This window comes from Pleurodeles waltl, chromosome 1_1, assembly GCF_031143425.1.
Source record: "Pleurodeles waltl isolate 20211129_DDA chromosome 1_1, aPleWal1.hap1.20221129, whole genome shotgun sequence".
Lineage (NCBI taxonomy): Eukaryota > Metazoa > Chordata > Amphibia > Caudata > Salamandridae > Pleurodeles > Pleurodeles waltl.
In genome coordinates, this window is record NC_090436.1 from 566,130,559 (window position 1) to 566,152,709 (window position 22,151).

General features: G+C 46.8%; 1 protein-coding gene across 15 annotated transcripts in view; it reads left to right on the forward strand.

Annotated features, from left to right (window-relative positions):
- PAM (peptidylglycine alpha-amidating monooxygenase) overlaps positions 1-21,812 on the forward strand; it is a 1,007,326-nt gene extending 985,514 nt beyond the window's left edge. For all 15 annotated transcript variants that reach the window (XM_069226162.1, XM_069226060.1, XM_069226139.1 and 12 more), the window contains one exon: positions 20,946-21,812. In XM_069226162.1, coding sequence (XP_069082263.1) covers positions 20,946-21,139 — 194 coding nt within the window. In that variant the 3' untranslated portion in view covers positions 21,140-21,812. The remainder of the gene's footprint in view (positions 1-20,945) is intronic.
- The last annotated feature ends 339 nt before the right edge of the window (positions 21,813-22,151 follow it).

Below are 22,151 nucleotides of genomic sequence, written 5' to 3' on the forward strand. Positions count from 1 at the left end.
CCCGGGTAATAGACTGTAACCAGAAATTTTCACAGCAGTGCTCTCATGCACTAACATCAGTTCCTTGCTTGATTCTTTCCACACCGTGAACGCAGAACAAAAAACAATTGGCGGTACCTGTGTGCAGATGTCTAATTTGCCCACTCCACAGAACGGGGAGGGGGGAGTGTAGTGAAGAATCTGTGGTTAGATAAAGTATACATCAGAAAGAGCATTACTGAAGATAAGACTTGTTTTGCTGGTGGATACTTCTAACCCGTAGGTACCTGCAAACACTTTCCCAGGGGCCAAAAGACTTGGTCTGGTCTGTGGTGAGGGCTGCATTGATGCCAGCAGGGCGGCAGTTTGGCAAGAGGGGCAGGTGGGTGTAGGGGAAGCGAGGCATATACATCTAGTGACAGAATTGCACAATGTGAAACCAGAAAACCTGGGAAAACCGGCTTCCACGCTTTACTAAATTATATGATCCTAGACAGTTGTTTTATTTCACTTCCCTCCTTCTTCATCATTGTCACACAAAAGAGGACCTTGAAATACATCACTTTAGGATGTGTACTGTGCAATACCTCCTGCTGTGTTTTATTTTTTTTAACTATAATGATGTTCATGTGTAATAGCAACCCAGGCCACCTATGGGGTGTACGCAACAACTGACTTGCCTCACAGTTCACTATTGGCATTGTTGTCAGGGTGGGAGAGAAGCATGAATGTTTCTGTATTCTTGTTAGAAATCTATCACTTCAACCAAAAAATACTGATCAATGCACTGATATATTCTGATGTTATAAAGTTAAATGGTACTTCATTTTAATCAAATACACTTTTTGAATTTTCAAGAGACTATTTTTACACGTTTGCTTCAAGTTGTCTTTAAAAATAAAAATGTTCCCAGATCAGTGTGCTTTATCCCCCACCACTTCACAAGACAAGCATCAGGAGGGTTCATTTTGCCGTGGCCTGCTTCCGGTTGCTGCACTGTACGGATGCTTCTTGATTTTTAGAAGGTCTTAGATTCATTGGACATTACTTTCTTACAAGAGGTCCTGGTTAAACCAGGCATTGGCGCTCCATTCCAATCCTATATCAGTGTCCTCTATACCAAGGCACAAGTGGGGGTCAATGGGGCAGTTTCCCCCCAGATTTCATATTCGACGAGAAAATGCAGTACCTGTCCCTCCTTTCTCTTCACCCCGGCGATGGAGCCCTTTGCAAATTTGATACAATGAAATGCCCAGGTCTAGGGCTTTGATTGGGGCACTTGAGGACATGATTGCGCTATATGCAGACAATGTCCTTTTTTTATGGCTTGTTTGGTTTGAACTGGACCCCGCCTAATATCTATCTTGCATACCTTTGGGTCTGCATCAGGATTAATGGTGAACTGATCTGAATCTCTACTGGTCTCTTTGCTGGGTAACAGGTGAAATGAAATTTGGTGCTCGGGCCACCCCATCAAACACATAAGCGTCCAATACGTGGGGATCCAAATGATCCGGTGCCAGACCTGGTGTGGTGCCTTAACCTTGGACCTCTGGCTCATACAATTCAGGAACATATTGACAGATGGACCAAACTGCCACTCAACCTATTTGGGCACAATGGCCCTATACCAATGCCATACCTCTCTGCCCCCTTTTGAAGTTCAGTTAATGAAATCTCTCCTCTTTTTTTTTCGAGGGGTGAGGCAGAGCTAAGAAAGTTGGAAGGGTGATGGATTTCCCAAAGTGAAAAGGAGTCATGGACTCAAACATCACCCTGGTCCTCAACGCTTACTTGAAAAAAAGGTGGCGTATGGCGGCTGCACGTGACAAGCTGAAGAAGTACAATGAGGAAGACACTCCATAAGGTCAGAAGACACAACAAGCAACTGTGCATCGCCTTAAATGGATTACACATGAGAAACATCAAAACTAAGTTAAAGTTCCATTGTGGCATCACAAACGGTTTGGAAGGAAGCTTGTGTGTCAAATCTTTAATAAATTGTATCACAACATGTGACTTAAACAAAGACAATTGGTCCGGCAAATGCAAAAAGACCAAAAGACCTTGCAAATACCATTTAATAGTGCCAGCTACAAAGCTTTGCTGGGCCAAAGAAAAGCAAACAATAAAACATTCAATGGCTTTGCTTGCAAAGGATCTAGTTTGTGAATTCCACACTCGATCACAAATTTGTCTCAGCGCCCCACATAAATGGAATTCATAGACAGGCATCTGGCAGCAGGGATGGCATCCATGACCTCTGGTGGGAGATCAAACACAGTCAACTGCTGCTCTTCAATCTCCATGGATGGAGGTGTAGATTGTGCAGATTCATATGCAGAACCCTGCCCTGCTGCTGTGACAGAAGATCTTCTCAAAGCAGTAGCTTTATTTGAGGACAGATGCTCATGCCCAGAAGTTCCGGGTACCACACTCTCCTGGTCCAAACCGCAGTTACTAGGCTGACTTGGGTATGGGTATTCCTGATCTTCTTCAGAACCTGGGACAGCAGACATGGAAAGGTGTAAAGGAGTCTCATGTTTCACTCTAGCCTGAATGAGTCTCCAGAGAGATCATTCTTTGGGGGCTCCAACATATAGAAGTTCTGGCACTGTGAATTTTCAGCTGTGGCAAAACTATCCAGCCAGAGTTCTCCCTGCTGTCGGAAAATGCCCTGGGTCACCTTGGGGTGTAACTGCCATCCGTGATCCACCAGATGCCGCCAGCTAAGTGGTGTTTAAATATCCCATCAGGTAGTTCACAATCGGTGAGATGCCCTGATTCTCCAGTTAACTCCAGAGGCACAACACCACTTGGTAAGAGGTTCCCACTCTGCCCTGATTGCTGCAGTACCATATGGCAGGGGAGATGCTCATGAGAACCTGCATCATCCTTCCCTTGAAGGACAGCAGGAAGGCCTACAAGACTAAGCAGGTAGCCCCCAGCTCTAACAGTTTTAACAGCAAGGTTTCTGTCCGAGACCATAGCCCTCTGATCTACAACCTTACCAGAAGCCTCCACAAATGAGCAGTGACACACCAGTCACCACTGTCAGCTCTGGGTGGGAGAGGTGTGTGCAGCTGGTCTGGTTGCGTTTGAGTAGCCACAACTGCAGATCTTATGTAGTCTCTGAAGAAACCTGGATGACGTCCGTTAGGTCCCCTTTCTGCTGTGCCCACTGAGACTTCAGATCCTGCTGCATAGTGAATATACAAGAGTAATAAGGCCAAAAGGCCAGGACATCTCAGAGCTGCTCTCACTGGAATGCAGGACCAAAAATGAAACACATAGGGGGTTATTACAACTTTGGAGGAGGTGTTAATCCGTCCCAAAAGTGACGGTAAAGTGACGGATATACCACCAGCCGTATTACGAGTCCATTATATCCTATGGAACTCGTAATACGGCTGGTGGTATATCCGTCACTTTACCGTCACTTTTGGGACGGATTAACACCTCCTCCAAAGTTGTAATAACCCCCATGGTCTTGTTGCGGAGAAAATTCCCTGAACTGCACTTGTGTCTAAGACCGTTTCTATTACAGGAAGTCTTGTGAAGTAGTCAGGTGTGACTTTGGCTCATTGATCGAAAACTCCAACAATGTCAGGAGTTTTACCGTCCTCTGGAGGTGGTCTACGACTGGCTGTGGTGAGCTCACCTTTAACAGGCAGTTGTCAAGGTAGAGAAAAACTGGTATCTCTAACTTCTGACGATGGGCACTGACATTTCTTTTGTGAACACTCGAGGGGCGCTGTTAAGGCTGTAGGAGAGCACACCAAACTGAAGATGCTCTTGGCTGACTACAGGTAACATCTGTTGGACTGCAGGTCGGGCACATGAAAGTACGCATCCTGCAAGCTTAAAGATACCATCCAGTCGCTCAGATCCAGGGCAGACAGAACTTGGGCTAGCATGAGCATTTTGAATTTGTCCTTCAGCTGGAAGGTATGCAGAGGGGGAAGAATCAAAATAGGACATAAGCCCCAGTCCTCCCTTGGCACTAGGAAATAGCTGGTGTAACAACTCATCGCTGTTTCCGAGACCAGCACCCTCTCGATTGCCCCTTGGGACAGTAAGCCTCGTCCCTCTTGTAGAAAGATAGATAGGTGGTCCCATCTGTCTGATGTGATGTGATGCGCTGCTTCAATGGGAGAAAATGTGGGATCCTGCCCCCTAGATCCTGCCCCCCAAGGGCGTTCTGCACTGCTAAGGGCAAGTTAATGCAGATTGGAGGCTGATGCCACAATAGCGGCTGACTGGAAATATCTGTGCCCTTGGTGACCCACATGCTGTTTTCCTGTCCTCTGTCCCCAGGCAGGAGGTACTGGGGTGAGAAGGCCTGGCATTGTATATGCCAAACCTCTGAAGTAGCCTCAGAAAAAACAAAACCAAGGAAGGAACTATATGGCATGGTTCAAAGGGCAGAAAGAGCATGCTGTTGCATGGCTTTCCTTGAAGAGCTCTCGGGCAGTATAATCTTTTTTGCCAAAAAGTCGAGATCCGTGGAAAGGCAAGTCCGTGGGGGAGACCGGAGATGCGTGGTAACGGAGCGCCATACTAGTGCTGATGACTTGTCACAAATAATCAGTAGTGTCCAGCTCAGCATGCCACATATTTAGCTGTATTCTGACCATCCACAATTGTTTGAGCCAGTGATGGCCTAAACTCTTCTGAGACCACTGGCAAGATCTTGCTGACTATATTCCGGAGGGCATGCATATATTGGCCAGCAGGCAACTGGCATTGACCAACCTCAAGGCTGTACTGACCAAAGAAAACAAATGTTTCCCAAATACCTCAGTCATTTTCATCCTCTTGTTGTGGGGTTTGTGCAGGGAACAAATTAGGATTCGCCTTTCTGGTGGAAGCTTGGACCGCCAGACTCTCAGGAAAGGATTCTGAGTAAAACAATCAGGGTTGTGTGATGCCTGGCCATCTGCCTGTTCACTGGTTCCGCAAGAACAAGGTTAAATCAAATGCATATAAGGATGTCAGTTGAACTTCATTGAACAGCACTTAGGGCTCAGAAGGAGTCTGCCCTGAAAGAGGACTTCAGCAAGCACATTTGTTTTAACCTCAATAGAGGGGTGTAGCAAATCCAGGACCTCAGCAGCAAGTCTTACTACCACAAAGTTTGCACACTCTTCCATGGGCAGCAGAACGGAGGAAATTACACCTGTATCAAGGGAAGTATCAAGCCTACTGGCCTCTTGTCATCATCATCATATGGTAAAAAGCTATTCCTATAATCTTCTTTGTCAGCGGAGGCAAATTCTGGTCAGAATTTGAAGTGGAAAGCTGGTCAAGCAACTGAGGATGGCTCTGTTTTAGAGGGAAGGCCTAAATTAGATTATTGGGGAACCTGTTGCACTGGAATGGAGTCAGAGAGTGACCTGATCTAGGTTAGGGTAGAGGCAGATTCAGTTTGGGGTTGGACACCAGGGTGGGAATAGTATCCACCTCTGGTGCCAGCATAGTCTGGACCGGTATTAATGAGTAAGGGACCAGCACAGTTTCCACAGGAGTCTGCACAAGAGCTGGTAAGGAACCTAAAGTGTGTTCCAGGGGCTCACACAGTGCAGCAGACGAATCTGCAATTGATAAGCCAACAGGAAGTGCCTGAGGAGGCTTTGGGCCCAAATTAGTGCCAGAAGAAACCAGAAAAGTGGCAAAAGGCTAATTTGGGAATCAGGACTTGGATGCCCTCACAACTTCTCTTTAGCTAGAGAGTAACTGAATGAAGCCAACTTGCCCCACAGGACACCGCCTCATCATGAACGTGTTCCACTCAGGGGCTCCAGCTGACCCATGCCCTCACCATATCTTCAACCTAGGTGAAACCAGAATCAGCCACATACCACCTCTTTTAACACCTCAATTGCCATGGCCACCTTCCCCAAAGACTGGAAACACGCAGAAGTCAACACCCTACTAAAGAAACCATCGGCAGACTCCAACAAGCTCAACAGCTACAGACAAATCTCCTTGCTCCTGTTTCCAGTCAAAGTATTATAAAAATACATCAACCAACAACTCTCCTCATATTTGGAACGTAACCTCCTACTTGACTCCTCCCAGTCTGAAATCCGTAGTAACCACAACACAGAGACAGCCCTCATTGTGGCTCCCAACGACATCCAAGCCCTACTCGACCAAGGAAAAACCGAGGCTCTCCTCCTCCTTGACCTCTTGGCAGCCTTTGATACAGTCTCCCACCACACACTCATCACAAAGCTGCACAACATAGGCATCCAAGTAGCCACTCTTAGACGGATCACCTCTTTCCTCACTGGAAGAACACAAAAAGTCTGACTCCCCCCTGCCTTCTCCTCTGAAACCAAGGAAATCCTCTATGGAGTACCCCAAGGATCCTCACTGAGCCCCACCTCCTTCAACTCTTAGATCGCCCCGTCTGGCCAACATCATCAAAACCCACTGACTCAACATCACATCCTATGCTGACGAAAAACAACTCATCCTCTCCCTCTCCGGAGATAACACCAAGATCAACCTCCACAACTGCTTGACAGATGTCACCAACTGGATGAAGGACAACTGCCTGAAGCTCAACACAAACAAGACAAAGGTACTTAGTTTTGGAAACAAAAGCTCCACTGGAACGCATCCGGGTGGCCCTCAGAACTCGGACCTAATCCTACCCCCACTGACCACATTAGGAACCAAGACACCATTCAGGACAACAAGCTAATGATGGTGACTCCGGTCAACTCCATCTCCTCCTCCTACTTCATCCTCCGCATACTTCGTAAGATAGTCAAATGCCTACCCCAGAGCTCAAGACTCACCATCACCCAGGCCTTCATCTCCAGCTGACAGGACTATGGCAGCACTTTCTAGGCAGGTATCGCAGCTCACATTCTCAAATGATTACAGACCATACAGAATGCTGCAGCCAGACTCATCCTGGATCTCCTTAGATGAACCCACATCACCCCTACCTGAGGAAACTCCATTGGCTTCCTGTACAGAAAAAATGCCAGATCAAGCTCCTGACCCATGCATACAAAGCCCTATACAACTGCACACCCACCTACTTGATCCACTACCTGAACTTCCTCCAGCCAACTAGACAGCTGCACTCTGCTTCCCTTTCTCTAACTCTCACCTCCTGCATCCGACGTAGCAGATGCGGAGGCCACTCCTCCTCCTACCTAGCAGCGAAGACATGGAACTAGCTACCTTTTCAGACTTCCCCATTTGTTCCAGAGTTCCGAAAGTCCCAGAAGACCTGACTATTCGGCTGATCAAGTGTACTCTGCCAGCACCTAGACTCCCTCATGGGTGACAAGAAGCACTCTACAAATCCACTGATTCATTGAGAGAGTTGCAGAAGGGGGTAGAGGCCCACTTCACCTTTTTGTGTTTCTGTTTCGATCTACAGGATTACCACAGCCACACAGAGGACCTTTTGTGAGAATTGCTCCGTGCCCTTGATCTAGGATTGCAGCAGAACTTGTGTGGCTTCTTTTGATGCTCTGCAATGATACAGATTCAATTCATGGTCACGGTTCACTTTGAAGTTTTAGAGCACATTCCTTTCACAACTTGGAGTCATAACACGAGCCAAAAACCAGATGCACACCTTGTGTTGGTCCTTCTCTGTCATATGTTTACAATAGTAACAGCATGGTTTGAATGTTGTAGTCTTGGATGAAGACATCGTTCTCTTGCACACAGCCATTTAGTTAAAACAACTCATCAAACTGACATAACAAAAAGGAGTGGAGGGTTCAGATACGTGTTCGAAGGTGCAGAACTAAAAGAATTGACATTGGCAAGCAGAGGTGGCGCTTATATGCGGCTCTGTCCGTCACTTCCAGGGTTTCCTAGGGGATAATCTATGGATAGAAGTATCCATCAGAGATCAAAAAATCTAATAAAAAAGACTAAAAACAATGATAAAGATATCTGCATGAAGACAAGTAGCAACAACTGATCAATCTTTATTTAACTGAGTTCATTTTAATCTTATCTTGACGGTACAAAGGCAAGCCTTCCAGAACTGAGATATTGAAGACAGAATTAAAGTTAATCTGTGATGATGAATGACATGACATCTTGATGTTAGAAGGCGCCAGAGACACAGGAAACCACTGGTTGCTCTCAGATGTTCATTGAAGACTATGGAAATCCAAACTGAAGAGTGAAATCATAGACAGTGCAGGTGAGTACGGCATTGAAGTTGGTGGGGTACAATCCATAACTGGATTTGTATTGTGCCGATGAGCTACACACATTTGAATAGTTCTTAGCAGTAAAAGTGTAGCTCTACCATTCAGTGGTGGCAGTACAGGTAACAAGTCCAATGGTGACCAGTATTAGGCAGACCTGAGGATGGGCAGCTGTTTGGCACCACAATATGAACAATTTAGCACAATTGACTAAATCAGATCCCACTGATCACAGCTCAACATTCCAGAGGAATATCAAAGATGACAATCTAAAACAAATATGACCCTGAAGGAGAGGTGGTTGTGAAAGATCAAAGTTCAGTGCTCACTTTGCTGGAAAGTAGGTCTGCTCCCAAGTAGAAAGCTGTTGTTTGGCATCAGTGTTTCTCAGATGGACACCGTGTATTCATACACAGTGCCTTACAGGGAGTATGAACAATATGATGACACCTACAATGGTTTAATTTGTTGACATGCCACAGAATGCATTCAGAATCATGAACCCAAAAATGATGGAATAGTTCCAGACATTCTTAAAACAAGTTAATAATCCAGACCCAGTTGTTTTAAAAACACTGGTAATACCAGTTGTATTGGAGGCATGAAACAAGCAAATCAGTAAAGTACATGTTTACATTTTGTTGTATGTCTGCTGAGGAATATGCAATCTGAAGATTAAACGATTCTCCTGAAGTGGTTAAAGGAAACTCTTTTGTTAAAATTGACAATAAGTTATTCAATCAATCAAAGTGCATACTTGTAAGATTAAATTTTGGCCATTGAGGAACATCAGAAGTTCTAATTGGTGGAGGAAACAAAGTAACTCCTTTGCGTTTTACTGGGTTTGGCACTTTAAGATAAAAATGGCCTTGAGGGAGACCACAGTATGAAATATTCATACTCATAACATAGCTACCATTGTTTGAATGATAATGGTAGGAGAGTATGAAAGATGAAGCAAGTAACTAGAGGAGCCATGTTGAATAATTTTTTCACACCAAATTGAATGCTTCACAAGGTTAGTGCATGAAGATATAATAATGAATACAGGATTTCCTTGCAAAGACGGTGGAATTTAAATTAAAATGGCTTGTATTTTTGAGAAATGTACTGTGTATAGGATTGCATCACACTAAAGAAATGTGTCTTTGACAGCCACAGAAATGAAAAGCAGTAATAAAGAATTAATTCCATGTAATAAACACATTATATGTGGATCAAGGGTGAGAAACAAATTATACTCTCTACCTAATTAAGATGAGACTGTAGGATGCCTCCTTCTTATAGATAAGTTGTCTTGCTGTGAGATTGTAAGGCAGAACAAAGAGCAGTCTCTGTATGAGAGATGAGGGCACTTTGAAGAGCTAATAATTCCCAACTCAGTTATTTTAGGGCACACGTTAGGGTGTGCCCCTGCTGTAAAGAATTCAACTGTTTTTATAATATTTGAAGCATAACAAGTGCAAAAAAGATAGTTTACATAAGCTTGAAAACTATCATCGATATTCTTAAAGCAAGTTTGCAACATTTCTCTGTCATCCTCCGTTATTCATTCAGCAGCTTATTTAACTGAATAAACTGTACTTTCTTGAATAGCTGCAGGAATGTATCTGCTTTTCTCTTGAATAATTTGGACCTAAAAGAAAATTTGCAGAATCCATGTTATCACTTATTTTCAGCATATGGTTCTTCACGGTAGCCAGACTTGATTCTGACACCAACCTCTAGTAAGCTTACCTGTATAATATGTAGTTATAGTAATATGAGAAAAAGTAGAATACTTAGGATCCATTCTATTTGCTACAGGACCTGTAGCTCTAGACAGGACTCTAGGTACACATAATTATTATCTGTAGGTCACAAGGCTACTTCATTTGAGTCAAATCATGACACAATTAAAAAGTACCATTTTAAATCATATAATTAATCTCATAATTAGACATATTTATTTTCCATTTTGAATAACGTATATTAATTTTCATCCAACCTTTAATTTGCCATGATTTGTGCCTCAAATACTGTTTTCATGAACAGCCTTGTGCCAACATGGGTTTCATTGTTCCAGGAGGGAAAATAAATGGATGTGTGCCTGGTAACTAAAAGCTTCTTGACTCATTCAGGATTATGAAAATATTAATAAGGAAGTGGATCAGATCTGTTATAAATATTGAAATATGTAAAAAAGAAATTCTGAACATACTCTAATTCTGTCGGCCAGAGGTGTATGAAAGTGCTCCCACTGTATAAATATATATATTTTATGTTGGACAATTGGTCAGTGAAATATAATAATAAAAATATTGTAATGATAAAAACAAAATAACTCCAGGCGTTTGTCTGCATCTAGATACATATTGTTATAGCCTAAAAAAGCATAACAATCAAGATCTTTTAACAAATACTCAACAGCCTGAATAGCCCATTAACTTAGATAAAGGCCTGCTGTGATAATGTCATCCAATGAAATTCTCAGAACACATGGCATTTGTTTTAAGACCTAAAATTCCACATGACACTCAAAACAAGTAGGCAATTGAAATGCAGTGATACTGACTGAATGATAATCACTTAAATTTATGTGAAAAGAAATGTGGTTGTAATTCTTCTATCTCAGGAGATGGTATGGAATTTTGAGGAAGCTGTTGCCCATGCACTATCTTCAAAAAAATATTCAATATTATAATCCTCAAAAGGAATGATGAAGTTGCAGCACAAACCTGAATGTATCACCACGGTGTATCTGTCATGGCCTCAGCAACTAGTAAGCCTCCATCTGTCCTGTTGACTGGCTTTTAATGTCGGAATTAGTGAAAGAGATTTGTTTTAAAAACAACCCTTGTTTCTTGAGGACTAGGCTCATCTTCTGACAATGCAATTTCTCATACAGCATCTGTAGTTGATGTAAATGTCTTTAATGGCGGTGGTTGCTTGCAGCAAGTTCACTTGTTGAAGATGTTACTTGCGCCACATCTGATTCAGTACTTGAAGATGGAAGTAAAGCTGGAGACTAAGCAGGCAATTAAATTGGACCAATTCTATTCATTTATTTAATTTTTTATAGTGCACTTTCCACCAACTTGACATTAAGGCACTTTACAGAGAACAATGAGAGAGAAACATATAATAGTGTAATGGGCAATATGTTGTTTTACCAGGCACAATGAATACAAATAAGTAATACATGTAATAGCATAGTGAATCAACTGGTGGTGTGGGCAAAGAAATGGGAGGGCAGGAAAAAGAGGGTGTAGGAAGAAGGGAAGACATACTGTTAAATACTATAACCATAAAAGGAACTTATACACAGTCCTAGATATGCAAGTTAGTCCCCTTTACCACACTTCCTGGGTAAAATTCAGGATTATGAGCATTTCCTATAATAGTGGCTGATGTGAGCCATGGCAGAGGCATTTAGGGGAAATCATGAGACCTGGACTTTCATGGTAAAAACTTGAAGTTGGTGGTAATCTGTGAATGTTTTGCAACCGCATTCCCGGTCACAAAACATTCCTACATACCAGTGCGATTCGATATTAGGAAGGGACGCCCTTGGCACACCTTCCAAATAGAGAGTCGCAAACCCTACTTTGCGAATCAGTAATAGGTAACCGACTCACAAAATAGGGTTGTACATGCCAAAAGCATTTTACCAGTCACAGACGGCCGATAGCCCGTTTGCGACTGATGAAAAGCTTCATACATCTGGCCCTAAGTGATTTAAGCTTCGCTGATCTCTTATCAGGGTAACTCAAACTCTAATATAGGGAAAGGGCATACTAGTCTAATCTGAAAGTACTTTGGAGACAGGCTGCTGAACAGAATCAAGCACATTTCACTTGTTTCTGTGATTGATACTTTCTGGGGGTTTTCTTGCCACCATACTACAGTGCCAGAATTACAGTGCAATTGCTCTATACTCCCAAGAACTAGCAGTGGTGGTCTGTAGCCTAGTCCAAATGGCACTTTATCAGTTATCCATTCCTGGACTAATTTTCCCACTTTTTTAGGAGTGACTCTCCTGCAGCAACTTTATCTTCAGCTGCAGCATTGGGAATACCCTTTTTGCGTGTTTGGATACGTCAGATGTAATCAGAAGCATCAATCTGTGACTCTACCCTTCCAGAAGGCTCTAAGTCAGAAATGTACATGGGAGTTGCATCCAGCATTTTGCATGGTGTTCAACCATTTAGTACATCCCTGAGTGCTCATAAAGCCAGGTATAGGTTATGGTACCACATCTATCCTCTATACAATACTCTAGCATTCAAGGCTCATGTAAGCAGGTCATCGGCTAGCTAGTGATGTAGGGGTGCAGGTATAGCAAACCTACTGCCACAGCAAACAAGGCATCACTGACCACCTTTGCGGTAAAGCCTGGACACTTACCTGAATTAAAGGTATTAACACTCCCATTGCTACAAGGAACAGCAGATCTTTTATGACTTTCTCAGCAGTGGCTGTCTTTTGTGGCCACAAACTCAGACATCTGTCTGAACGTGAATCAACTGCAACCAATATATAGTTATTTTGATAGACACTTAACAGTGGGTCTGCAGTGGCAAGGTACACAAGATTGAAGGGTTTATCAGATATCCTGAGATAATTTAAAGACAGCTTAATTTGTTGACAAATAGTACACTATAGTACTTGCTTTTTGTAGCAATGGCCAACAGCGTCATTACTGTAGCAATGAGACTGTAACACTGATGACAGCAGTAGCAGATATAACCCCTTCAGGGGCTGCTTTCACTGATCTAACCAAACTGCTTCATTAGGAATGTTTATTGGCCTACATTCAATCTCTGGCATAAAAACCAAAGGGTAATTGTCTTTGGTGAGACTACAAGAATATTTGGAAATATTCCGCCTTCGGCTCTTCTGCCTCCTCCGTCTTCTTCTCCCTGCGCCTGCCCTCCTGCTCCTGCCTCATCCCCCTCCCTCACTCGCATCCCCCTCTCTATCTCCCCTATCTAACCCGTTCACTATCTACCTCCCTCACTCCTCCTATCTACCTATCTCTCTATCTCTCTATCTCTCTATCCCACTATCTAACTCCCTCACTCTCCACCCCCTCCTATCTTCCTATCTCTCTATCGATTTCTCTATCTATCGATTTCTCTATCTATCTATTTTCTCTATCTATTTTCTCTATCTCTCCCCCCCTCCCGCCACCCCCTCTATTACCTATCTTCCTATCCTCTCACTCTACCTCTCACCCACCTCTACAACCCCCCCTCCCCTATCTTCACAACCCTACTCCTATCTTTCTCCCTAATCTCCTAAACCTCCTAACACTCACCCCCCTCCACCCTTAAACCCCCCTCCCCCAGCTCTTCTCACTCTACCTGTCCCCCCCTCCCTCGCGCTTTCCCGCCGCGACCTCCTGCACGCCCCCGCCCCCCAGCTCCCATTCGACCCCAGCTGACCCCTCCCCCCCCTCCTACCTCATATGGCGGCCGCTGCGCGACAGTGGTAGTGACCCTTGACCCAAGGGTAGGTCGCTCCCCCTGCCGCTGCAGCTCCTCCAGGTTCCTGAGACCCACCTCACAGTAAGTACCCCCCACCTCCCAGCCCCTCGCTCTGCCCCGCGCTACTCACCCTCTCTCCTGCTCCTGCTTCTTTTCTTCTTTTCTTCTTCTCTGTTCTTCTGTTCTTCCTCCTCGCTCCTCGTCTGTAATCTTCTTCTGTACTCTTCTTTTCCCCGTCCTCTCTTTTCTTCTCTTCTTCCTCATCTTCTTCTGTGGTCTTCTGCCCTCTGTTCTTCGTTTTCTGTATCTTCTTCTGTGTTCTTCTGTGTTCTTCTGTGTTCTTCTGTGTTCTTCTGTGTTCTTCTGTGTTCTTCTGTGTTTCTCTGTGTTCTTCTGTGTTCTTCTGGTCTTCCTTTCTTCTCTCCTTCCGGTCTTCTGGTCTTCTGTTCTTCTGTTCTTCCAGTCTTCTGGTCTTCTGTCTTCTATCTTCCGCCTTCGGCTCTTCTGCCTCCTCCGTCTTCTTCTCCCCGCGCCTGCCCTCCTGCTCCTGCCTCATCCCCCTCCCTCACTCGCATCCCCCTCTCTATCTCCCCTATGTAACCCGTTCACTATCTACCTCCCTCACTCCTCCTATCTACCTATCTCTCTATCCCTCTATCCCACTATCTAACTCCCTCACTCTCCACCCCCTCCTATCTTCCTATCTCTCTATCTATTTCTCTATCTATCGATTTCTCTATCTATCTATTTTCTCTATCTATTTTCTCTATCTCTCCCCCCCTCTCGCCACCCCCTCTATTACCTATCTTCCTATCCTCTCACTCTACCTCTCACCCTCACCCAGCTCTACAACCCCCCCTCCCCTATCTTCACAACCCTACTCCTATCTTTCTCCCTAATCTCCTAAACCTCCTAACACTCACCCCCCTCCACCCTTAAACTCCCCTCCCCCAGCTCTTCTCACTCTACCTGTCCCCCCCCTCGCGCTTTCCCGCCGCGACCTCCTGCACGCCCCCGCCCCCCAGCTCCCATTCGACCCCAGGTGACCCCTCCCCCCCCTCCTACCTCATATGGCGGCCGCTGCGCGACAGTGGTAGCGACCCTTGACCCAAGGGTAGGTCGCTCCCCCTGCCGCTGCAGCTCCTCCAGCTCCTCCAGGTTCCTGAGTTCCTGAGACCCACCTCACAGTAAGTACCCCCCACCTCCCAGACCCTCGCTCTGCCCCGCGCTACTCACCCTCTCTCCTGCTCCTGCTTCTTTTCTTCTTTCTTCTTCTCTGTTCTTCTGTTCTTCCTCCTCGCTCCTTGTCTGTAATCTTCTTCTGTACTCTTCTTTTCCCTGTCTTCTCTCTTCTTCTCTTCTTCCTCATCTTCTTCTGTGGTCTTCTGCCCTCTGTTCTTCGTTTTCTGTATCTTCTTCTGTGTTCTTCTGTGTTCTTCTGTGTTCTTCTGTGTTCTTCTGTGTTCTTCTGTGTCCTTCTGTGTTCCTCTGTGTTCTTCTGTGTTCTTCTGTTCTTCCGGTCTTCCTTTCTTCTCTCCTTCCGGTCTTCTGTTCTTCTGTTCTTCTGTTCTTCTGTTCTTCTGTTCTTCTGTTCTTCCGGTCTTCTAGTCTTCTGTCTTCTATCTTCCGCCTTCGGCTCTTCTGCCTCCTCCGTCCTCTTCTCCCCGCGCCTGCCCTCCTGCTCCTGCCTCATCCCCCTCCCTCACTCGCATCCCCCTCTCTATCTCCCCTATCTAACCCGTTCACTATCTACCTCCCTCACTCCTCCTATCTACCTATCTCTCTATCTCTCTATCCCACTATCTAACTCCCTCACTCTCCACCCCCTCCTATCTTCCTATCTCTCTATCTATTTCTCTGTCTATCGATTTCTCTATCTATTTTCTCTATCTATTTTCTCTATCTCTCCCCCACTCCCGCCACCCCCTCCATTACCTATCTTCCTATCCTCTCACTTTACCTCTCACCCTCACCCACCTCTACAACCCCCCCTCCCCTATCTTCACAACCCTACTCCTATCTTTCTCCCTAATCTCATAAACCTCCTAACACTCACCCCCCTCCACCCTTAAACCTCCCTCCCCCAGCTCTTCTCACTCTACCTGTCCCCCCCCTCCCTCGCGCTTTCCCGCCGCGACCTCCTGCACGCCCCCGCCCCCCAGCTCCCATTCGACCCCAGCTGACCCCTCCCCCCCCACCTCATATGGCGGCCGCTGCGCGATAGTGGTAGCGACCCTTGACCCAAGGGTAGGTCGCTCCCCCTGCCGCTGCAGCTCCTCCAGCTCCTCCAGGTTCCTGAGTTCCTGAGACCCACCTCACAGTAAGTACCCCCCACCTCCCAGCCCCTCGCTCTGCCCCGCGCTACTCACCCTCTCTCCTGCTCCTGCTTCTTTTCTTCTTTTCTTCTTCTCTGTTCTTCTGTTCTTCCTCCTCGCTCCTCGTCTGTAATCTTCTTCTGTACTCTTCTTTTCCCCGTCCTCTCTTTTCTTCTCTTCCTCCTCATCTTCTTCTGTGGTCTTCTGCCCTCTGTTCTTCGTTTTCTGTATCTTCTTCTGTGTTCTTCTGTGTTCTTCTGTGTTCTTCTGTGTTCCTCTGTGTTCTTCTGTTCTTCCGGTCTTCCTTTCTTCTCTCCTTCCGGTCTTCTGGTCTTCTGTTCTTCTGTTCTTCCGGTCTTCTGGTCTTCTGTCTTCTATCTTCCGCCTTCGGCTCTTCTGCCTCCTCCGTCTTCTTCTCCCCGCGCCTGCCCTCCTGCTCCTGCCTCATCCCCCTCCCTCACTCGCATCCCCCTCTCTATCTCCCCTATCTAACCCGTTCACTATCTACCTCCCTCACTCCTCCTACCTACCTATCTCTCTATCCCACTATCTAACTCCCTCACTCTCCACCCCCTCCTATCTTCCTATCTCTCTATCTATTTCTCTATCTATCGATTTCTCTATCTATCTATTTTCTCTATCTCTCCCCCCCTCCCGCCACCCCCTCTATTACCTATCTTCCTATCCCCTCACTCTACCTCTCACCCTCACCCACCTCTACAACCCCCCCTCCCCTATCTTCACAACCCTACTCCTATCTTTCTCCCTAATCTCCTAAACCTCCTAACACTCACCCCCCTCCACCCTTAAACCCCCCTCCCCCAGCTCTTCTCACTCTACCTTTCCCCCCCCTCGCGCTTTCCCGCCGCGACCTCCTGCACGCCCCCGCCCCCCAGCTCCCATTCGACCCCAGCTGACCCCTCCCCCCCCTCCTACCTCATATGGCGGCCGATGAGCGACTGCGCAGCGGGCGCCCCGCTGGCGCGCCAGAGGCGCGCCAGAGGCTAGCCCGTCTGCACCCGTCTGCACCCGTCTGCGCCTGGCCCGCGCCCAGCGCCACGACCCCTGGTCCCCAGCTCTCCCAAGCCCCGCTGATCCGCTACGACCCCACCACCCTCCACGCCCTCAACCCAGGACGCTCCAACACCTGCTTCCAAGCTCACCCCAAACGCACCCATGGACCCTTCGCCTGCAACTCCTGCAAACGCATCTTCCACCACGCAACAACCACGACCCCACGCGCCATCAACCACCTCAAGTGCATCCTAGTCAACGCTCGCTCCGTCCACAAACACGCCGTTGAACTCTGGGACCTCCTGGACTCCATAGCATCGGACGTCGCCTTCATCACAGAGACCTGGATGAACGCCTCCTCTGCTCCAGACATCGCCACCGCCATCCCCGAAGGCTACAAGATCTCCAGAAAAGACCACACCAACCAAGCAGGAGGAGGTATCGCCATCGTCTTCAAAGACTCCATCAGCGTCACCACCTCCACCGAAGACACCCCTCTCGCCGCGGAACACCTGCATTTTCAGATTCGCACTGACCCGAGGACCACCCTCAGAGGATCCCTCGTCTACCGTCCTCCCGGGCCACGCGCCCCTTTCAGCTACGCCATCGCCGACTTCATCTCCCCGCACGCCCTCGCCTCTCCGGACTACATCCTCCTAGGCGACCTCAACTTCCATCTGGAACAAAACAACGACCCCAACACCACCACCCTGCTCGCCAACCTCGCCAACCTCGGCCTCAAACAACTGGTGAACACCGCCACCCACATCGCCGGACACACGCTCGACCCTATCTTCTCCGCCAGCAAACACGTGTTCTTCAGCCACGCCTCCGCCCTACACTGGACCGACCACAGCTGCGTCCACTTCACATTCCGACGCGAGACCCGCCACCTCCGCACTCAACCCATCCCTCGTCAACAGTGGAACAAGATCCCGGAAGAGCAACTCTTCTCCGCACTCGCTGCCAACCAACCCACCCTCACCAGCGACCCCAACGACGCAGCCCTCAACCTCACAAACTGGATCTCCAACTGCGCAGACAACCTTGCTCCCCTCAAACGCACGCATCGACAGACCAACACCAAAAAACCTCCCTGGTTCTCTGACACCCTCAAAGAATCAAAGAAAACTTGTCGCGCCCTTGAGAAAGCCTGGCGCAAGGACCACACCTCTGACAACATGACCGCCCTCAAAAACGCTACCCGCGAACACCACCACTGGATCCGCGCTGCCAAAAGGAACTTTTTCACCGACAGACTGGACAAAAACAGACACAACAGCAGAGAACTCTTCAGCATCGTCAAGGAGTTCTCCAACCCCAGCGCCAACGCCAACGCCGTCACGCCCTCACAGGATTTGTGCGAATCCCTCGCCACTTTCTTCCATCGCAAGATCAGCGACCTCCACGACAGTTTCGGACACCAGACCCAACCAAACACCACTGAACCCGCATCCCCGGCCATCACCCTCAACAACTGGACCCACATCAACACAGAAGAAACCAAATACATCATGAACTCTATCCACTCCGGCGCCCCCTCGGACCCCTGCCTGCACTTCATCTTTAACAAAGCCGACGAAATCATCGCCCCGCACCTCCAGACCGTCATCAACTCTTCTTTTTCTTCTGCTACCTTCCCCGAATGCTGGAAACACGCCGAAGTCAACGCCCTACTAAAGAAACCTACGGCTGACCCGAGCGACCTGAAAAACTTCCGCCCCATCTCTCTTCTGCCTTTCCCAGCCAAAGTAATAGAGAAGACCGTCAACAAACAGCTGACCACCTTCCTGGAAGACAACAACCTGCTCGACCCCTCACAAACCGGATTCCGAACCAACCACAGCACTGAAACCGCCCTCATCTCAGTCACAGACGACATCAGAACCCTGATGGACAACGGTGAAACAGTCGCCCTCATTCTGCTCGACCTCTCGGCTGCCTTTGACACCGTCTGTCACCGCACCCTAATCACCCGCCTCCGCTCCACCGGGATCCAAGGCCAGGCCCTGGACTGGATCGCCTCCTTCCTTCCAAACCGTTCCCAAAGAGTTTACCTCCCTCCGTTTCGCTCAGAACCCACCGAGATCATCTGCGGCGTACCCCAAGGCTCATCTCTCAGCCCGACACTCTTCAATGTCTACATGAGCCCCCTCGCCAACATCGTACGCAAGCACGACATCATCATCATCTCCTACGCCGACGACACCCAACTTATACTCTCCCTCACCAAGGACCCCGCCAGCGCCAAGACCAACCTACAAGAGGGTATAAAGGACGTCGCAGATTGGATGAGGCTCAGCCGCCTAAAGCTGAACTCTGAAAAAACAGAAGTCCTCATCCTCGGCAACACCCCGTCCGCCTGGGACGACTCCTGGTGGCCCACGGCCCTCGGCACCGCACCGACCCCCACAGACCACGCCCGCAACCTCGGCTTCATCTTGGACCCTCTTCTCACCATGACCAAGCAAGTCAACGCCGTTTCCTCCACCTGCTTCCTCACCCTCCGCATGCTCCGCAAGATCTTCCGCTGGATCCCCGCCGACACCAGAAAAACCGTGACCCACGCCCTCGTCACGAGCCGCCTGGACTACGGCAACACCCTCTACGCCGGGACCACAGCCAAACTCCAAAATCGCCTGCAACGCATTCAAAACGCCTCGGCCCGCCTCATCCTCGACATACCCCGCAGCAGCCACATCTCCGCACACCTGAGACACCTGCATTGGCTCCCAGTCAGCAAAAGGATCACCTTCCGACTTCTCACCCACGCACACAAAGCCCTCCACGACAAGGGACCGGAATACCTCAACCGACGCCTCAGCTTCTACGTCCCCACCCGCCTCCTCCGCTCCTCTGGCCTCGCACTCGCTGCTGTCCCTCGGCGGGTGGGAGATCTTTCTCCTTCCTGGCGGCCAAGACCTGGAACTCCCTCCCCACCAGCCTCAGGACCACCCAGGACCACTCCGCTTTCCGGAGACTCCTAAAGACCTGGCTGTTCGAGCAGCGATAACCCCCCCCTTTTTCCCCTAGCGCCTTGAGACCCGCACGGGTGAGTAGCGCGCTTTATAAATGCTAATGATTTGATTTGATTTGAAAGTAGACCATCAAGAGTCTTTTGCCCTTTCATGGTTTCCAATTCCTTCTTTTTGTCCTTCTTCATTAATGATATTTAAGAAGCATCTGATTCTTGGGTTTGTCTACAGGCTTAAATATATTCATCAATTTCTTAATTTAATAATGAGCTTTATTTTTCAGTGTGTAGAGTGTCTGAATTGGTTTTGGCCTAAGGGGGTACATAAGCCAACATATACATTAAATCTGACCTGGTCAGTTTGTTCTTCAGGGAATTCTAGAACAATTTTCATTCTGTGTTTCTTGTTCTGTACTTACAATACCGTCTAATTTTGCTTCACTAGGAAAGGTGAACGCATTGCTCGTCAGAATGTGCTTGAAAATAGTGGACCAAACGTTGTAACCTGTGGAACACAACACATATGCCCTTGTTACAAATGCCTTGAAAATACTAATTTTGCTGGTAATGGATGTTAGGAAAAACCTGCACCTTACTTTTTTGCCCCATACACACTCTACTTGGTAAAACCAGGCGGAATTTATCTGGGCGTGAGAATTGTTGACTAAACATGGATTACCTCAGTAATTTCACATTCACATGAACAAAAGTGGTGTTTGTTTGGTAATATTGTTCCTGGAAATTACTGTACCTTTATCAGAAATGTCAGCTGTGGAATAGCTGATGTGGTTTTGTTGGTTCAGCTTGTACAGAGGGCCTAAAGGTTAATCGGTACTCCCAGGGCCTACCTTTCAACTAATCCCTAATCAGTTTGTCTATTCTATCTCTAGTCTTCATTTGTTTCAAATCACACTACTCGTTCGTGTTTTTATTCACTAAGCCACAAAAGAGCTATTGACTTTTAACCTCACCTTTATAATTGGTAATTCTGTTTTTGTAGGCAAGGGCAGTGGAGGCCTAAACCTGGGAAACTTCTTTGCAAGTCATAAAGGCTACAGTCGAAAAGGTTTCGACCGCCTGAGCACTGAGGGTAGTGATCAGGAGAAAGACGAAGATGACGGCACGGATTCCGAGGAGGAATATTCTGCACCTCCACCACCACCACTGCCCCCTTCAGCAGCTTCCTCATCCTGAGACTCGTCTCCAATTTCTATTTTCAGCGATTTTACCAAGAATGCCAGATGATTATTTTTGTTTTCCTTAGCACGTTTAAAGGTTGTGTATTTAACTGTAACTGTACTAGTCTCCGTGGGCTGTACATTGTCATGTTTATTTTATTTCTGTTGTGGGGGGATGTGTATGGGTGTTTTATTGCCAGTGCTGTTGCAGTCTTCATGTGGACATCTTAATCATGAAAAGTATCAGCTAGGATTGCAGTGTTGACTTCAAGGATTCTAGTTAATCATGTAGAGTTTTATTTTAGAGGGTCGCTTGTATTTTCCTGTGTTTGTAGGCAAGCCTATCTCTGCTTTGACACTGCATTTCCCAATAGCACTTTAGTTGCCAAATTTCTTTGTTCTGTTGTGCCTTTCCTGTTCAGCGTTCTTACTGTATTGCAGTATAGCGATACGTGCCACATGGAAATGAAGCTGCTAAATCTTCTTCTATTTTTTTAAAATCACATTATATTTCATCCAAGGACAAAAAGAAAAATTCTCTATTTAAAATGTTTTTATTTTGTTGTTTTTTGGGTTTCTTTTTGGTTTTGTGTTTCTGGGATGTCTAATTTTTAGATGGTGAAACTGTTTAGAACACTATTTTCAGAAACGGAATGTACTTTGTGTAATAAAGTGTTCGCAGAGCATTAGTATCAGTGTACTTTGATTTTTTTTTCATTTACCATGCCTTTGCCCGTAGTTACATAATGTGGACCAACATACGGTATCTGTTGCCCAGCAAAAAACATTAAGGAAAGTATAGTGCCAGAGCCAAGGGATTACTAGGCCAAATGGATATTATTTTCTGTTATAAAGCATTTCTGTATTTCAAATAAATCTTAATACATACCCAACCCCCTTCTTTCGAAATCATGGAATGTTCAGGCTGACAAGCAACAGTTCAGATATATTTTTTGCAAAGCATAAGAATAGTTAAAAAGTGTTGGAGAAGTTAATAGAGCTAGGTTGTAATTTATGTTGGAAGGAGA